The sequence below is a fragment of the Agelaius tricolor genome, unplaced genomic scaffold, assembly GCF_023055355.1.
Source record: "Agelaius tricolor isolate 1412-34295 unplaced genomic scaffold, bAgeTri1.0.p SCAF_104, whole genome shotgun sequence".
NCBI classification, from domain to species: domain Eukaryota; kingdom Metazoa; phylum Chordata; class Aves; order Passeriformes; family Icteridae; genus Agelaius; species Agelaius tricolor.
In genome coordinates, this window is record NW_027269364.1 from 88,514 (window position 1) to 104,510 (window position 15,997).

General features: G+C 61.1%; 1 protein-coding gene across 1 annotated transcript in view; it reads left to right on the plus strand.

The window, feature by feature from the left end:
* The window catches only part of HUWE1 (HECT, UBA and WWE domain containing E3 ubiquitin protein ligase 1), a 94,001-nt gene that overhangs the window by 76,961 nt on the left and 1,043 nt on the right, over positions 1–15,997 (plus strand). Inside the window, 12 exon segments of the mRNA XM_071419301.1 lie at positions 682–809; positions 1,875–1,962; positions 3,549–3,740; positions 5,113–5,261; positions 5,263–5,359; positions 6,754–6,871; positions 6,975–7,115; positions 9,163–9,450; positions 10,859–10,964; positions 13,279–13,396; positions 13,466–13,647; positions 15,668–15,858. Coding sequence (XP_071275402.1) covers positions 682–809; positions 1,875–1,962; positions 3,549–3,740; positions 5,113–5,261; positions 5,263–5,359; positions 6,754–6,871; positions 6,975–7,115; positions 9,163–9,450; positions 10,859–10,964; positions 13,279–13,396; positions 13,466–13,647; positions 15,668–15,858 — 1,798 coding nt within the window.

The following is a 15,997-nucleotide window of genomic DNA, read 5'->3' on the forward strand; positions in this document are numbered from 1 at the left end:
CCACTGTCCGTGCTGTCCATGCTGTCAGTGCTGACCGCTGTCCGTGCTGTCCGTGCTGTCCATGCTGACCACTGTCCGTGCTGTCTGTGCTGACCACTGTCCGTGCTGACCATGCTGTCCGTGCTGTCCGTGCTGACCGCTGACTGTGCTGTCCATGCTGACCATGCTGTCCGTGCTGTCCGTGCTGACCACTGTCCGTGCTGTCGGTGCTGTCGGTGCTGACCGCTGTCCATGCTGACTGACCACTGTCCATGCTGTCTGTGCTGTCCATGCTGACTGACCGCTGACCACTGTCCGTGCTGACCGCTGTCCGTGCTGTCCATGCTGACCACTGTCCGTGCTGTCAGTGCTGTCGGTGCTGACCGCTGTCCATGCTGACTGACCACTGTCCGTGCTGTCGGTGCTGACCACTGTCTGTGCTGACCACTGTCCATGCTGTCTGTGCTGACCACTGTCCGTGCTGTCCGTGCTGTCCGTGCTGACTGACCACTGTCCATGCTGTCCGTGCTGACCACTGACTGCTGACCACTGTCCATGCTGTCTGTGCTGACCATGCTGTCCGTGCTGTCCATGCTGACCACTGTCCATGCTGTCCGTGCTGACCGCTGTCCATGCTGTCCGTGCTGTCGGTTCTGACTGACCACTGTCCGTGCTGACTGACCGCTGCCCTCTGTGCCGCAGGCGCCGCGGGGCTGGGGGCGGCCGGCAGCATCCAGGCCGCCGTCCGGCAGCTGGAGGCCGAGGCCGACGCCATCATACAAATGGTACGTGAGGGCCAGAGGGCCCGGAGGCGGCAGCAGGGAGACACGGTTAGCACGGCCGCCTTCCTCCACCCTGCCCTGCTCTTCCTCCCTCCGCTCCTGCCTGCCCCGGCCCGGCCTCTTGGGCCTCCTCCTCCTCCTCCTCCTCATCCTCGGCCTCCTCGGCCCGCCCCTCCTCGTCATTGTCACGCCCTCCTCATCATCCTCATCATCCTCACCCCCTCCCCATTGTCCTCACCCCATCCTCATCATCCTCGTCATTCTCACCCCCTCCTCATCATCCTCACCCCATCCTCATCATCCTCGTCATCCTCACCCCATCCTCCTTGTCCTCACCCCATCCTCATCATCCTCATCATTCTCACCCCCTCCTCATCATCCTCACCCCCTCCTCATCATCCTCAGCCCCTCTCCATTGTCCTCACCCCATCCTCATCATCCTCATCACCCTCATCCCCTCCTCATCATCCTCATCATCCTTACCCCATCCTCATCATCCTCATCCCCTCCTCATCATCCTCATCCCCTCCTCGTCATTCTCACCCCATCCTCATCATCCTCATCATCCTCATCCCCTCCTTATCATCCTCATCCCCTCCCTCCTCATCATCCCCATCATTCTCACCCCCTCCCCATTGTCCTCACCCCCTCCTCATCATCCTCACTCCCTCCTCAGCCCCCTCATCCCTCCCCTTCCTCCATCCCTCCTCATCCTCCTCATCTTCCCTTCCCTGACCCTCCTCAGCCTCCTCCTGCCCCCTCATCTTCATCCTCTCAGCCCTCACCCTCCTCAGCCTCCTCCTTCCCATCCTCGTTCTCCCATCCCCTCCTCATCCTCGCTTCCCCTCCCCTCCTGCCCCCACTCCCCCACAGCAGCCTTCCTCCTGCCCGTCCCCATCATCACCCTCACCTTCCTCTTCATCATCCTCATCCTTCTCCTTCAGCCTCTTCCATCTTCATCATCCTCCCCCTCCTTCCCCCCTCCCTCTCCCCATCTCCCTCCCGCTTCTCCCCCTCCCCCCCCCATGTTTGGGGGTCCCCCCGGCCCGGGGAGGCTCTGGGGGCTCCCCCGGGGGGGTCCCGGCCCCCTAAAGCCGCCGCCGTCCCCCCCAGTCGGAGGCCGGGCCCGCGGACGCCGTCCCCCGGCGCGAGGAGTCGCCCATGGACGTGGACCAGCCCTCGCCCGCCCCGCAGGACGTGGGTGAGAACCCCCCCGGTCACCCCCAGAACGGCCCAGTGCCACCCAGTGCCAACCAGTGCCGCCCAGTACCTCCCAGTGCCGCCCAGTCACCCTCCAGTGCTGCCCAGTGCCGCCCAGTGCCAACCAGTGCCACCCAGTGCCACCCAGTACCTCCCAGTGCCACCGAGAACCCCCCCGGTCACCCCCCAGAACGGCCCAGTGCCACCCAGTGCCACCCAGTGCCACCCAGTGACCTCCCAGTGCCACCCAGTGCCACCGAGAACCCCCCGGGTCACCCCCCAGAACGGCCCAGTGCCAACCAGTGCCACCCAGTGCCACCCAGTGACCTTCCAGCACTGCCCAGTCACCCCCCAGAACAGCCCAGTGCCACCCAGTGCTGCCCAGTCACCCTCCAGTATGGCCCAGTGCCAACCAGTGCCACCCAGTGACCTCCCAGTGCCACCGAGAACCCCCCCGGTCACCCCCAGAACGGCCCAGTGCCAACCAGTGCCAACCAGTGACCTCCCAGTGCTGCCCAGTCACCCTCCAGTACGGCCCAGTGCCAACCAGTGCCACCCAGTGCCACCCAGTGCCACCCAGTGCCACCGAGAACCCCCCCGGTCACCCCCCAGTACGGCCCAGTGCCAACCAGTGCCACCCAGTGCCACCCAGTCACCTTCCAGCACTGCCCAGTCACCCACCAGGACGGCCCAGTGCCACCCAGTGACCTCCCAGTGCCACCCAGTGACCTCCCAGTGCCGCCCAGTCACCCTCCAGTACGGCCCAGTGCCGCCCAGTGCCACCCAGTCACCCACAGTGCCACCCTGTCACCCTCCAGTATGGCCCAGTTGTCCCCCATTGTCACCCAGTCACCCCCAGTGCCACCACTGGGGCCATCCCCGCTCCCGGGCTGGTGCTGGTGTGGGGCCATCCCAGTGTCACTGCAGGGCGTGGCACTGCTGGGCTGGGGTGGCACTGCTGGGGTGGCACTGGTTGGGTGGCATTGTTGGGGTGTCAGTGGTCACGTTGGGTGTCACTGCTCACATTGGGTGTCACTGTTCATATGGGTGTCACTGCTTGGGTGTCACTGCTGGGGTGGCACTGGTTGGGTGGCATTGTTGGGGTGTCAATGGTCACGTTGGGGTGTCATTGGTTGGGTGTCACTGCTCACACTGGGTGTCACTGTTTGGGTGTCACTGCTCACTGGGTGTCACTGTTGGGTGTCACTGTTTGGGTGTCACTGCTCACACTGGGTGTCACTGCTTGGGTGTCACTGTTTGGGTGTCACTGCTCACACTGGGTGTCACTTTTGGGGTGTCACTGCTCACACTGGGTGTCACTGCTTGGGTGTCACTGTTTGGGTGTCACTGCTCACACTGGGTGTCACTGCTCACACTGGGTGTCACTGTTGGGTGTCACTGTTTGGGTGTCACTGCTCACACTGGGTGTCACTTTTGGGGTGTCAGTGCTCACACTGGGTGTCACTGCTTGGGTGTCACTGTTTGGGTGTCACTGCTCACACTGGGTGTCACTGCTCACACTGGGTGTCACTTTTGGGGTGTCACTGCTCACGCAGCCATGTCCTGACCGTGTCCCCCCCACCCCAGGCCCCGAGGCTGCGCAGGGCGGGGACCGGGACCGGGACCGGGACAGGGACAGGGACAGGGACAGGGACAGGGAGGAGCGGCCCCCGGAGCTGCCCCTGCTGAGCGAGCAGCTGAGCCTGGACGAGCTGTGGGACATGCTGGGAGAGTGCCTCAAGGAGCTCGAGGAGTCGCACGACCAGCACGCCGTGCTCGGTGCGTGTCCCCACGCTGTCCCCACCCTGTCCCCACCCTGTCCCCACACTGTCCCCACGCTGTCCCCGTGCTGTCCCCATGCTGTCCCCTGCCTGTCCCACGCCATCCACTGACCCCACACTGTCCCCAGCCTGTCCCCTGCCCCACGCCACCCACTGTCCCTGTGCTGTCCCCAGCCTGTCCCACGCCACCCACTGTCCCCACACTGTCCCCGTGCTGTCCCCTGCCCCATGCCCCTATCCCCACTCTGTCCCCTGCCCCACGCCACCACTGCCCTTGTCCCCGTGCTGTCCCTGCCCCATGTCACCACTGCCCGCTGTCCCCACACTGTCCCTGTGCTGTCCCCACACTGTCCCCAGCCTGTCCCCACTCTGTCCCCTGCCCCAGGCCACCACTGCCTGCTGTCCCCACACTGTCCCTGTGCTGTCCTCACACTGTCCCCAGCCTGTTCCTGTGCTGACCCCTGCCCCACACCACCCACTGACCCCACACTGTCCCTGTGCTGTCCCCACGCTGCCCCCACCCTGTCCCCTGCCCCACGCCACCACTGCCCCCTGTCCCCACGCTGCCCCCATGCTGTCCTGACACTGTCCCCGTGCTGACCCCTGTCCCCACTACACCCACTGACCTCACCCTGTCCCCACACTGTCCCCTGCCAGTCCCCACCCTGTCCCTGTGCTGTCCCCACCCTGTCCCTGTGCTGTCCCCACCCTGTCCCTGTGCTGTCCCCTGCCCTGTGCCACCATTCCCCCGTTGTCCCCCAGTTCTCCAGCCGGCCATTCGAGGCGTTTTTCCTGGTGCACGCCACCACTGCCCCTGTCCCCAGCCTGTCCCCACGCTGTCCCCTGCCCCATGCCACCACTGCCCCCTATCCCTGTGCTGTCCCCACACTGTCCCCACACTGTCCCTGTGCTGTCCCCCGCCCCGCACCACCACTGTCCCCATTGTCCCCCAGTTCTCCAGCCGGCTGTCAAGGCATTTTTCCTGGTGCACGCCACCACTGCCCCCTGTCCCCATGCTGTCCCCAGTCTGTCCCCTGCCCCGTGCCACCACTGTCCCCATTGTCCCCCAGTTCTCCAGCCGGCCATTTGAGGCGTTTTTCCTGGTGCACGCCACCACTGCCCCCTATCCCCACACTGTCCCCATGCTGTCCCCATGCTCTCCCCATGCCATCCCCACGCTGTCCCCTGCCCTGTGCCACCATTCCCCCGTTGTCCCCCAGTTCTCCAGCCGGCCGTCGAGGCGTTTTTCCTGGTGCACGCCACCACTGCCCCCTATCCCTGTGCTGTCCCCACGCTGCCCCCACGCTGTCCCCACACTGTCCCTGTGCTGTCCCCTGCCCCGTGCCACCACTGTCCCCATTGTCCCCCAGTTCTCCAGCCGGCCGTCGAGGCGTTTTTCCTGGTGCACGCCACGGAGCGCGAGAGCCGCCCGCCGGTGCGGGACACGCGGGAGAGCCAGCTGGCGCACATCAAGGACGAGCCCCCGCCGCTGTCCCCCGCGCCCCTCACGCCCGCCACCCCCCTCCGCCCTGGACCCCTTCTTCTCCCGGGAGCCCTCGGCCATGCACATCTCGGCCAGCCTGCCCCCGGACACGCAGAAATTCCTGCGCTTCGCCGGTGAGATGGGGCAGGGGGGGCTTCACTGGGGGAGCTTCGGGGTTTGGGAGAGTGGGGAAGGGGATTGGGAGTGTGGGGAAGGGGATTGGGAGTGTGGGGAGGGGCTGAAGGCAGCTTGGAGGGCGTTTGGGGGGAGCTTTTGGGGTTTGGGAAAGTGGGGAAGGGGATTGGGAATGTGGGGAAAGGGTTTGGGGGGGCTGGGAGGGGCACTGGGGGGTACTGGAGGGAGCCTTGAGGTTTGGGAAAGTGAGGAAGGGGATTGGGAGCGTGGGGAAAGTGTTTGGGAGGTGCTGAAGGCAGCTTGGAGGGCGTTTAGGGGCTTTGGGTGGGGGGTTTGGGGGAGCTTAGGGGATTGGGAAAGGGATTGGGAGTGTGGGAAGGGGGTTTGGGAGGGCTGGGAGGGGCACTGGGGGTACTGGAGGGAGCTTTGGGGGAGCTCAAGGTGTGGAGAAGGGGATTGGGAGTTTGGGGAGGATGTTTGGGGGGGCCTGAAGGCAGCTTGGAGGGTGTTTGGGGGCAGCTTTTGGGGTTTGGGAAAGTGGGGAAGGGGATTGGGAGTGTGGGGAAGGGGTTTGGCAGGGCTGAAGGCAGCTTGGAGGGCATTTGGGGGGAGCTTTTGGGGTTTGGGCAAGTGGGGAAGGGGATTGGGAATGTGGGGAGGGGGTGAAGGCAGCTTGGAGGGCGTTTAGGGGCTTTGGGCGGGGGGTTTGGGGGAGCTTAGGGGATTGGGAAAGGGATTGGGAGTGTGGGGAAGGGGTTTGGGGGGGATTTGAGGGGGCTGGGGAGAACCTCAGATTTGGGGACAGGGTTTTGGGGGGTCAGGGGGACTTTGGGGAAGGGATTTGGAGGGATTTGAGAGGGATTTGAGAGGGGTTTGGAAGGATTTGAGAGGGGTTTGGAGGGATTTGAGAGGGATTTGGAAGGATTTGAGAGGGGTTTGGAGGGATTTGAGAGGGATTTGAGAGGGGTTTGGGGGATGTTAGAGAGGGATTTTGAGGGATTTGAGAAGGGTTTGGAGGGATTTGGAAGGATTTGAGAGGGGTTTGGAGGGATTTGAGCGGGGTTTGGAGGGATTTGAGCGGTGTTTGGATTGGAGGGATTTGGAGGGATTTGAGAGGGGTTTGTGGGAGCCCCAAAGCTTTGGGGAGGGAAAATTCAGGGGATTTTTGGGCTCCTCAAGTCTTTGGCAAAGTGAAATCCGGGAAGGGTGAATTTGTGGGATTTTTAACCTCCTCAACACTTTGCCATCAGCGCCCACCCACGACCGCCAACACCGACGGGGCCAAACCTCCCCTTCCCGAAACACCACAACCACCGTGCATTTAGAAAAGGGGGGTTCCCCGATTCAAGGACACCCCCAAAACCCCTTTTTTGTGTTTGTTTCCCTTCCCCAGAGACGCACCGGACGGTGCTGAACCAGATCCTGCGGCAATCCACCACCCACCTGGCCGACGGCCCCTTCGCCGTGCTGGTCGACTACATCCGCGTGCTGGACTTCGACGTCAAGCGCAAGTGCGTGGCCTGGGGGTCCCAAAAAACGGGGTCCCAAAAAATGGGGGGGTCCCAAAAAAATGGGGATCGCCCCCCTGACGCCCCCGTTTTTGGCCCTGGCCAGGTATTTCCGGCAGGAGCTGGAGCGCCTGGACGAGGGCCTGCGCAAGGAGGACATGGCCGTGCACGTGCGGCGCGATCACGTCTTCGAGGACTCGTACCGGGAGCTGCACCGCAAATCCCCCGAGGAGATGAAGAACCGACTGTGAGGGCCCTGGGGACCCCAAAATGTCCCCTAGGATCCCCAAAATACTGCCTGGGATATCCAAAATACTCCCTTGTAACCCCAAAATATCCCCTAGGAACAAAAAAAAAAAAAAAAAGAAAAAAAAGAAAAGAAAAAAAAAGGGGGAACAAACAACTGGAACCCTAAAATATCCCCTAGGAACCCCTAAAACATCCCCTGGGAACTGTAAAATGTCCACTGGGAGCCCCAAAATAACCCCTGGGAACCCTAAAATGCTGCTTGGGATATCCAAAATATCCCCTGGGAACCCCAAAAATGACCCCTGGGACCCTAAAATATCCCCTGGGAACTCCAAAATATTCCCTGTAATCCCTAAAATATCCCCTAGGAACCCCAAAATACTGCCTGGGATATCAAAAATGTCCACTGGGAGCCCCAAAATATCCCTTGGGAACCCCAAAATAACCTCTGGGAACCCTAAAATGCTGCCCGGGATATATAAAATATCCCCTGGGAGCCCTAAAATGTCCAAAACCACCTCCACTCTCCCCAAACCCCCTCTCCCATCCCACTTGAATCCCAAAACCCCCTCCATCCTCCCCAAACTCCCCCAAAACCCCCTCAAATCCCCCCCAAACCCCCTTCACCCTCCCCAATCCCCCCCAACCCCCCCTCCCCAATCCCCAAACCCCCTCTCCCACCCCACTTAACCCCTGAATCCCCCCAATTTCCCCCTCCACCCTCCCCAGATGCCCCCAAAACCACCTCCATCCTTCCCAAACTCCCCCAAAACCACCATCATTCCTCTCCAAACTCCCCCAAAACCACCTCCACTTTTACCAAACTCCCCCAAAACCCCCTCAAATCCCCCCAAACCCCCTCCACCCTCTCCAAATCCCCCCAAAGCCCCTCTCCCACCCCACTTAACCCCCAAATCCTCCCAAAACCGCCTCCATCCTCTCCAAATCCTCTCTTGGTCTCTCTAATCCCCAAATTCCTCCCCAAACTCCCCCAAAAACACCTCCACGCTCCCCAGTTCCCCTCAATACCACCTCAAATCCCCCCAAACCCCCTCTCCCACCCCACTTAACCCCCAATTTGCCCCAAAACGACCTCCAAAACCCAAAATTCCTCCCCAGTTCCCCCCAAAACCACCTCTATCCTCTTCAATCCCCCCAAAACCCCTTCCATCCTCCCCAGTTCCCCCCAAAATCCCCTCCCCTCTCCCCAAACTCCCCCAAAACCACCTCAAATCCCCCCCAAACCACCTCCCCTCTCCCCAAACCCCCTCTCCCACCCCACTTAACCCCCAATTCCCCTCAAAGCCACCTCCAAACCCCAAAATTCCTCCCCAAACTCCCCCAAAACCACCTCCATCCTTCCCAAACTCCCCCAAAACCACCATCATTCCTCCCCAAACTCCCCCAAAACCCCCTCCACTTTTACCAAACTCCCCCAAAACCCCCTCAAATCCCCCCAAACCCCCTCTCCCACCCCACTTAACCCCCAGTTTGCCCCAAAACGACCTCCAAAACCCAAAATTCCTCCCCAAACTCCCCTTAAACCACCTCCACCCTCCCCAAATCCTCTCTCTTGGTCTCCCTAACCCCCAAATTCCTCCCCAAATTCCTCCCCAAATTCCCTAAAACCCCCTCCACCCTCTCCAAATCCCCCCAAAACCTCCTCCACCCTCCCCAAACCCCCTCTCCCACTCACCAACCCCTCAGTTTCCCCCTCCATCCTCCCCAGATCCCCCTAAAACCACATCCATCCTTCCCAATTTCCCCCAAAACCACATCCATCCTCTTCAATCCCCCCAAAACCCCCTCCACCCTCCCCAGTTCCCCTCAATACAACCTCAAATCCCCCCAAACCCCCTCTCCCACCCCACTTAACCCCCAATTTCCCCCTAAAACCCCCTCCACCCTCCCCGAATCCCTCCAAAATCACCTCCATCCTCTTTAAACTCCCCTAAAACCACCTCAAATCCCCCCAAAACCCCCTCCATCCTCCCCAAAACCCCCTCCACTTTTACCAAACCCCTCCTGTCCCTCCCCTGTCTCAGGTACATCGTGTTCGAGGGCGAGGAGGGCCAGGACGCCGGGGGGCTGCTGCGGGAGTGGTACATGATCATCTCCCGCGAGATGTTCAACCCCATGTACGCCCTGTTCCGCACCTCGCCCGGCGACCGCGTCACCTACACCATCAACCCCTCGTCCCACTGCAACCCCAACCACCTCAGCTACTTCAAGTTCGTGGGCAGGATCGTGGCCAAGGCCGTCTACGACAACCGGCTGCTGGAGTGCTACTTCACCCGCTCCTTCTACAAGCACATCCTGGGCAAGTCCGTGCGGTAAGGGCCGAGCTGGGGGGATCTGGGGGGTGTTGGTGAGGGTGGGAGTGGGTTTGTGGGGTTTGTGAGGGGTGGGAGTGCGTTTGTGGGGTGTGGGAGCTGCTTATGGGGTGTGGGATTGTGTTTGTGGGGTGTGGGATTGCGTTTGTGGGATTTGTGAGGGTGTTTGTGAGGGGTGGGAGTGCATTTATGGGGTTTGTGAGGGTGTTTGTAAGGGGTGGGAGTGCGTTTGTGGGGTGTGGGATTGCGTTTGTGGGGTGTGGGATTGCGTTTGTGGGGTGTGGGATTGTGATTGTGGGGTTTGTGAGGGTGTTTGTGGGGTTTGGGGGTGTGTTTATGGGGTTTGTGAGGGGTGGGAGTGTGTTTATGGGGTGTGGGATTGTGTTTGTGGGGCATGGGATTGCGTTTGTGGGGTGTGGAGGGCTGTTTGTGGGGTTTGTGAGGGTGTTTGTGGGGTGTGGGATTGCGTTTGTGGGGCATGGGATTGCGTTTATGGGGTTTGTGAGGGGTGGGGGTGCATTTATGGGGTGTGGGATTGTGTTTGTAGGGTGTGGAGGGGTGTTTGTGGGGGTGGGAGTGCGTTTATGGGGTTTGTGGGGTGTGGGATTGCATTTGTGGGATGTGTGGGGGTGCTTGTGGGGTCTGGGGGTGTTTGTGAGGGGTGGGAGTGTGTTTATGGGGTGTGGGATTGTGTTTGTGGGATATGTGGGGGTGTTTGTGGGGTGTGGGAGCTGTTTATGGGGTGATGGAGCTTCTCAGAGGGGTGTGGGATTGCATTTTTAGGATGTGGGACTGCACTTATGGGGTGTGGGAGCTGTTTCTGGGGTGCTGGAGCCCTCCAGAGGGGTGTGAGCCTGCATTTGTGGGATGCTGGCGTCATTTATGGGGTGCTGGAGCCATTTATGGGGTACTGGAGCCGTTTATGGGGTACTGGAGCCATTTGTGGGGTACTGGAGCCATTTATGGGGTGCTGGAGCCGTTTGTGGGGTGCTGGAGCCATTTGTGGGGTGCTGGAGCCATTTATGGGGTGCTGGAGCCATTTATGGGGTACTGGAGCCATTTGTGGGATACTGGAGTCCTTTATGGGGTGCTGGAGCCATTTATGGGGTGCTGGAGTCATTTGTGGGGTGCTGGAGCCATTTGTGGGGTGCTGGAGCCGTTTATGGGGTGCTGGAGCCATTTATGGGGTGCTGGAGCCATTTGTGGGGTGCTGGAGCCCATTAGAGGAGGTGGGGCCGCATTTCTGGGGTTCTGCACCCTTGGCAGGGTCTGACACAGTTTTGGGGCTCTCCAGCTGTGTCTGACTCCATTTTTGGGGGGCTCTCAGCAGGGTCTGAGCCTGGTTTGGGGCTGCCCCTGGTTTGTGACGGCATTTTTGGGGCGCTGCCCCCCGTTTTTGGCTCGCCAGGTACACGGACATGGAGAGCGAGGATTATCACTTCTACCAGGGCCTCGTGTACCTGCTGGAGAACGACGTCTCCACGCTGGGCTACGACCTCACCTTCAGCACTGAGGTGGGGACCCCCAAAACCGGCACCGGGACCCCCAAAATCAGCACCAGGACCCCCAAAACCAGCATTGGGACCCCCCAAAAGCAGCAAAGACAGAGGGACCCCCAAAACCAGCACCAGGATACCCCAAAACCAGCATTGGGACCCCCCAAACCAGCACCAGGATACCCCAAAACCAGCATTGGAACCCCCAAAACCAGCACTGGGACCCCCAAAACCAGCATTGGGACCCCCGAAAACCAGCATTGGGACACCCCAAAAGCACCAGGACCCCCCAAAAGCACCAGGACCCCCAAAACCAGCACTGGGACCCCCCAAAAGCAGCAAAGACAGAGGGACCCCCCAAACCAGCACCAGGATACCCCAAAACGAGCATTGGAACCCCCAAAAGCAGCATTGGGACCCCCAAAAGCACCAGGACCCCCAAAACCAGCACTGGGACCCCCTCGGGACCCCCCAAAAGCACCAGGACCCCCAAAACCAGCATTGGGGGTCTCCAGTTCCCCTCAGCTGCCCCTGGAGGGTCCCATGTGCCAGGGAGGGGTCCCTCCCCTCTTGGGGTGTCCCCTCGGTTTGGGGGTGTCCCTGGGGTGTCCCCTCGGTTTGGGGGTGTCCCTGGGGTGTCCCCTCACTGCTCACACCCCAGGGCTGACACTCTCCCATCCTGGGGAGCGCATCTGTGACCCAGGGACAGCCCAGGTGCAGGAATTTGGGGTGTTTGAGATTTCCCAGGTGCAGGAATTTGGGGTGTTTGAGGTTCAGGGATGTCCCCTCTGTGTCCCCCCTGTTTCTCCCCAGGTGCAGGAATTTGGGGTGTTTGAGGATCCCCAGGTGAACAAATTTGGGGTGTTTGAGGCTCCCCATGTGCAGGAATTTGGGGTGTTTGAGGTTTCCCAGTTTCAGGGATTCGGAGTATTTGAGGTTCAGGGAATTCCCTCCCATATCCCCACACCCTCATGAGCCCCCTGTGCTTCTCCAGGTGCAGGAATTTGGGGTGTTTGAGGTTCAGGGATGTCCCCTCTGTGTCTCCCCTGTTTCTCCCCAGGTGCAGGAATTTGGGGTGTTTGAGTTTCCTCAGGTTCAGGAATTGGGGGTGTTTGAGGTTCAGGGATGTCCCTCCCATATCCCCACTCCCTGCTGACCCCTCCATGCTCCCCCAGGTGCAGGAATTTGGGGTGTTTGAGATTTCCCAGGTTCAGAAATTTGGGGTGTTTGAGGTTCCCCAGGTGCAGGAATTCGGGGTGTTTGAGGTTCAGGGATGTTTCCCAGGTGCAGGAATTTGGGGTGTTTGATGTTCCCCAGGTTCAGGAATTTGGGGGTGTTTGATGTTCCCCAGGTGCAGGAATTATGGGTGTTTGAGGTTCCTCAGGTGCAGGAATTTGGGGTGTTTGAGGTTCAGGGATATCCCCACTCCCTCCTGACCCCCCCATGCCCCCCCAGGTGCAGGAATTATGGGTGTTTGAGGCTCCCCAGGTGAACAAATTTGGGGTGTTTGAGGCTCCCCAGGTGCAGGAATTTGGGGTGTTTGAGGTTCAGGGATGTCCCTCCCATATCCCCACACCCTCCTGACCCCCCCTGTACCCCCCCAGGTGCAGGAATTTGGGGTGTTTGAGGTTCAGGGATATCCCCACTCCCTCCTGACGCCCCCATGCCCCCCCAGGTGCAGGAATTATGGGTGTTTGAGGCTCCCCAGGTGAACAAATTTGGGGTGTTTGAGGTTCCCCAGGTGCAGGAATTTGGGGTGTTTGAGGTTCAGGGATGTCCCTCCCATATCCCCACACCCTCCTGACCCCCCCATGCCCCCCCAGGTGCAGGAATTCGGGGTGTTTGAGGTTCCCCAGGTGCAGGAATTTGGGGTGTTTGAGGTTCCCCAGGTGCAGGAATTTGGGGTGCTTGAGGTTCAGGGATATCCCCACACCCTCCTGACCCCCCTGTGCCCCCCCAGGTGCAGGAATTTGGGGTGTTTGAGGCTCCTCAGGTGCAGGAATTTGGGGTGTTTGAGGTTCAGGGATGTCCCCTCATCCCCTCCCTGTTTCTCCCCAGGGGAACAAATTTGGGGTGTTTGATGTTCCCCAGGTGCAGGAATTTGGGGTGGTTGAGGTTCCCCAGGTGCAGGAATTTGGGGTGTTTGAGGTTCAGGGATATCCCCACTCCCTCCTGACCCCCCCATGCCCATCCAGGTGCAGGAATTTGGGGTGTTTGAGGCTCCCCAGGTGAACAAATTTGGGGTGTTTGAGGCTCCCCAGGTGCAGGAATTTGGGGTGTTTGAGGTTCAGGGATATCCCCACTCCCTCCTGACCCCCCCATGCCCCCCCAGGTGCAGGAATTTGGGGTGTGCGAGGTGCGGGACCTGAAGCCCAACGGGGCCAACGTGCTGGTGACGGAGGAGAACAAGAAGGAGTACGTGCACCTCGTGTGCCAGATGCGCATGACCGGTGAGCATTGGGGCCAGGGGGGGTTTGGGGGGGCTCCAGGACCCTCCTGACCCCCCCAAAATCCCACAGGCGCCATCCGGAAGCAGCTGGCGGCGTTCCTGGAAGGCTTCTACGAGATCATCCCCAAGCGCCTCATCTCCATCTTCACGGAGCAGGAGCTGGAGCTGCTCATCTCGGGGCTGCCCACCATCGACATCGACGACCTCAAGGCCAACACCGAGTACCACAAGTACCAGGGCAACTCCATCCAGGTGGGGCTGGGGTCCTGGCGGGGTCCTGGGGGAATTTCAGGGGGTTCCAGGGGGGTTTCAGGGGGTTCTGGGGCAAATTCAGGGGGTCCTGGGGGGGTTTCAGGGGGTTCTGGGGTGATCTCAGGGGGTTCTGGAGCTATCTCGGGGGGTTCTGGTGGGGTTTCAGGGGGTTCTGGGGCAAATTCAGGGGGTTCTGGGTACCAGGGCAACTCCATCCAGGTGGGCCGGGGTCCTGGGGGGGTCCTGGGGGAATTTCAGGGGGTTCCAGGTGGATTTCAAGGGGTTCCAGGGGGGTTTCAGGGGGTTCTGGGGCTGTCTCGGGGGGTTCTGGGTACCAGGGCAACTCCATCCAGGTGGGGCTGGGACCTGGGGGGGTCCTGGGGAGATCTCAGGGGGTTCCAGAGGGGTTTCAGGGGGTTCTGGGGCAAATTCAGGGGGTTTTGGGGGGATTTCAGGGGGTTCTGGGGCTATCTCGGGGGGTTCTTGGTATCAGGGCAACTCCATCCAGGTGGGGCGGGGTCCTGGGGGGGTTTCAGGGGGTTCTGGGGTGATCTCAGGGGGTTTTGGGGGGATTTCAGGGGGTTCTGGGGTGATCTCAGGGGGTCCTGGGGCTATCTCGGGGGGTTCTGGGGGGGTTCTGGGTACCAGGGCAACTCCATCCAGGTGGGGCTGGGTCCTGGCGGGGTCCTGGGGGAATTTCAGGGGGTTCCAGGGGGGTTTCAGGGGGTTCTGGGGCAAATTCAGGGGGTCCTGGGGGGGTTTCAGGGGGTTCTGGGGTGATTTCAGGGGGTTCTGGAGCTATCTCGGGGGGTTCTGGGGGGGTTTCAGGGGGTTCCAGGGGGGTTCTGGGTACCAGGGTGACTCCATCCAGGTGGGGCTGGGGTCCTGGGAGGGTTTCAGGGGGTTCTGGGGTGATCTCAGGGGGTTTTGGAGGGATTTCAGGGGGTTCTGGGGCTATCTCGGGGGGCTCTGGGGTGATCTCAGGGGATTCTGAGAGGGTTCTGGGTTACCAGGGCAACTCCATCCAGGTGGGGCTGGGACCTGGGGGGGTTTCAGGGGGTTCTGGGGGGGTTTCAGGGGATTCTGGGAGGGTTCTGGGTACCAGGGTGACTCCATCCAGGTGGGGCAGGGTCCTGGGGGGGTTTCAGGGGGTTCCAGGGGGGTTTCATGGGGTTCTGGGGCAAATTCAGGGGGTTCTGGGTACCAGGGCAACTGCATCCAGGTGGGGTGGGGTCGTGGGAGGGTTTCAGGGGGTTCTGGGGTGATCTCAGGGGGTCCTGGGGGGGTTTCAGAGGGTTCTGGGGTGATCTCAGGGGGTTTTGGGGAGATTTCAGGTGATTCTGGGGCTATCTTGGGGGGTTCTGGTGGGGTTTCAGGGGGTTCTGGGCTGATTCTGGGTACCAGGGTGACTCCATCCAAGTGGGGCTGGGACCTGGGGGTGTTTCAGGGGGTTCTGGGGAGATTTCAGGGGATTCTGGGGTGATCTCAGGGGGTTCTGAGAGGATTGCAGGGGATTCTGAGAGGGTTCTGGGTTACCAGGGTGACTCCATCCAGGTGGGGCTGGCACCTGGGTGCATCCTGGGGGAATCTCAGGGGAGATTTCAAGGGGTTCTGGGGGGGTTTCAGGGGGTTCCAGGGGGGTTCTGGGTACCAAGGCAACTCCATCCAGGTGGGGCTGGGTCCTGGGGGGGTTTCAGGGGATTCTGGAGCTATCTCGGGGGGTTCTGGGGGGGTTTCAGGGGGTTCCAGGTGGATTTCAGGGGGTTTCAGGGGGTTCTGGGTACCAGGGCAACTCCATCCAGGTGGGACTGGATCCTGGGGGGATTTTGGGGCAATTCCAGGGGGTTCTGGGGTGATTCTGGGTACCAGGGCACCTCCATCCAGGTGGGGCTGGCACCTGGGGGGATCATGGGGGATTCTGTGGGGTTCAGGTGGGATTCCAGGGGGTCGCAGTGGCCGACTCTCCCTGTCCCCCCGAGTGCCAGTGGCTGATTGTCCCTGTCCCTGTCCCCATGCCCAGATCCAGTGGTTCTGGCGTGCCCTGCGCTCCTTCGACCAGGCCGACCGCGCCAAGTTCCTGCAGTTCGTGACGGGCACGTCCAAGGTGCCCCTGCAGGGATTCGCCGCCCTCGAGGGCATGAACGGCATCCAGAAATTCCAGATCCACCGCGACGACCGCTCCACCGACCGGCTGCCCTCGGCACACACCTGGTGAGGGACACGGGGACACTGGGGGGGACATGGGGACACTGAGGGGGACACAGGGACACTGACCGGCTGCCCTCGGCACACACCTGGTGAGGGACACGGGGACACTGGGGGGACATGGGGACACTGGGGGGGACATGGG